At 51.5% G+C, this 1,054-nt stretch overlaps 1 protein-coding gene across 1 annotated transcript in view; it reads right to left on the bottom strand.

Annotated features, from left to right (window-relative positions):
• LOC100744530 (nucleolar protein 4-like) overlaps positions 1-1,054 on the bottom strand; it is a 102,042-nt gene that overhangs the window by 14,875 nt on the left and 86,113 nt on the right. The window contains exon 5 of the mRNA XM_003488143.4: positions 934-1,054. This exon is cut by the window's right edge and continues 30 nt beyond it. Within this exon, the coding sequence (XP_003488191.1) occupies positions 934-1,054 (121 nt within the window). The remainder of the gene's footprint in view (positions 1-933) is intronic.

The raw sequence follows: 1,054 nt of genomic DNA, 5'->3' as shown, positions 1-1,054 counted from the left end.
GGTTCCGCGAGGACAGAAGAGAGGCCGCGTGCCGCCGCGACGTTGCCTTCGTAAAACTTTACGATAATTGCGGCTTTTTCGGGGCGAAAAAGTCCAATACCGGTCTGGTTTAGCTTTCATTTCGAACACACCCCCCCGCACCTCAGCCCTTCCGTTGCGAACGCGCGAACAACAATTTCGTATCTTTTTACGCGGTTACGGAGCACCCCGGCTAATACCAGCCGCAATAAACTCGCCGTTTCCGGTTTAATGCGGCCTGCTGCTCCAGCATACGGTAGTAACGGCAGACGCTGCTCCCGGGGTTACGGTTTCAGGTGTTCCTACGGACGTTTAGCGCGGATAATTACGCGAAAACGATCGTTCGCCGGTGATGCACCGCGCACCGAACAACAGAGTTTCTCTTTCGATCGTACGATCGTGCTAGTGACTTGGGAAAATGGTGGTTTCAGCGTGTTACGGTAATGGTGTTTTGCATAATCGTAAGAATATTCTTACGAATGTAACGTTCCAACTATATGTTTAGAAAAGCTAGAGATATTCTTTGGAATGGAACGCCTTTGCTGCGTCGAAAAAGATGGGTAGAAATTAAGCGCGGAAACGTTAATTCGAAAGGTAGGTGACTTATCTCGGCCCATTTACTACGTTCTTATCCGCAAAATCCCAATCGCAGCGTCGCTCTTCGTCTCTAAACGTAGCCAAAAGAGACTCGGTCGCCCTTCGACTCGAAGCTTCGGCTGAAATTCATCGTTCTCGCCAACCCTCGATTCGGAAAAAAAGCAGACACGAAAGCTACTCTCGACTCCGTTTCGCGTCATTAATCACGTCGCCACGGCGCGGCGGGGTGGCCCCGCGTTTCGTCTTCACCCCGAAACAAAATAAGAAGAAAAGGAAAAACGACCGAGCAGAGGGGAATTACGTAAATCGCGAACTTACGTTGAAAGCCTTCTGGCGCTCTGGGTCGTGGTGTCTGGGATCCAACCTCTCGTCGGCATCCTCGTCGTCGTCGTCCTCGTCCTCCTTATTACCGCTGCTGCTCGTTTCGTCGTGAGCGCTG

The sequence above is a fragment of the Bombus impatiens genome, unplaced genomic scaffold, assembly GCF_000188095.3.
Source record: "Bombus impatiens unplaced genomic scaffold, BIMP_2.2 scf_0217, whole genome shotgun sequence".
Taxonomy (NCBI): domain Eukaryota; kingdom Metazoa; phylum Arthropoda; class Insecta; order Hymenoptera; family Apidae; genus Bombus; species Bombus impatiens.
This window is presented reverse-complemented; position numbering and strand designations above follow the sequence as displayed.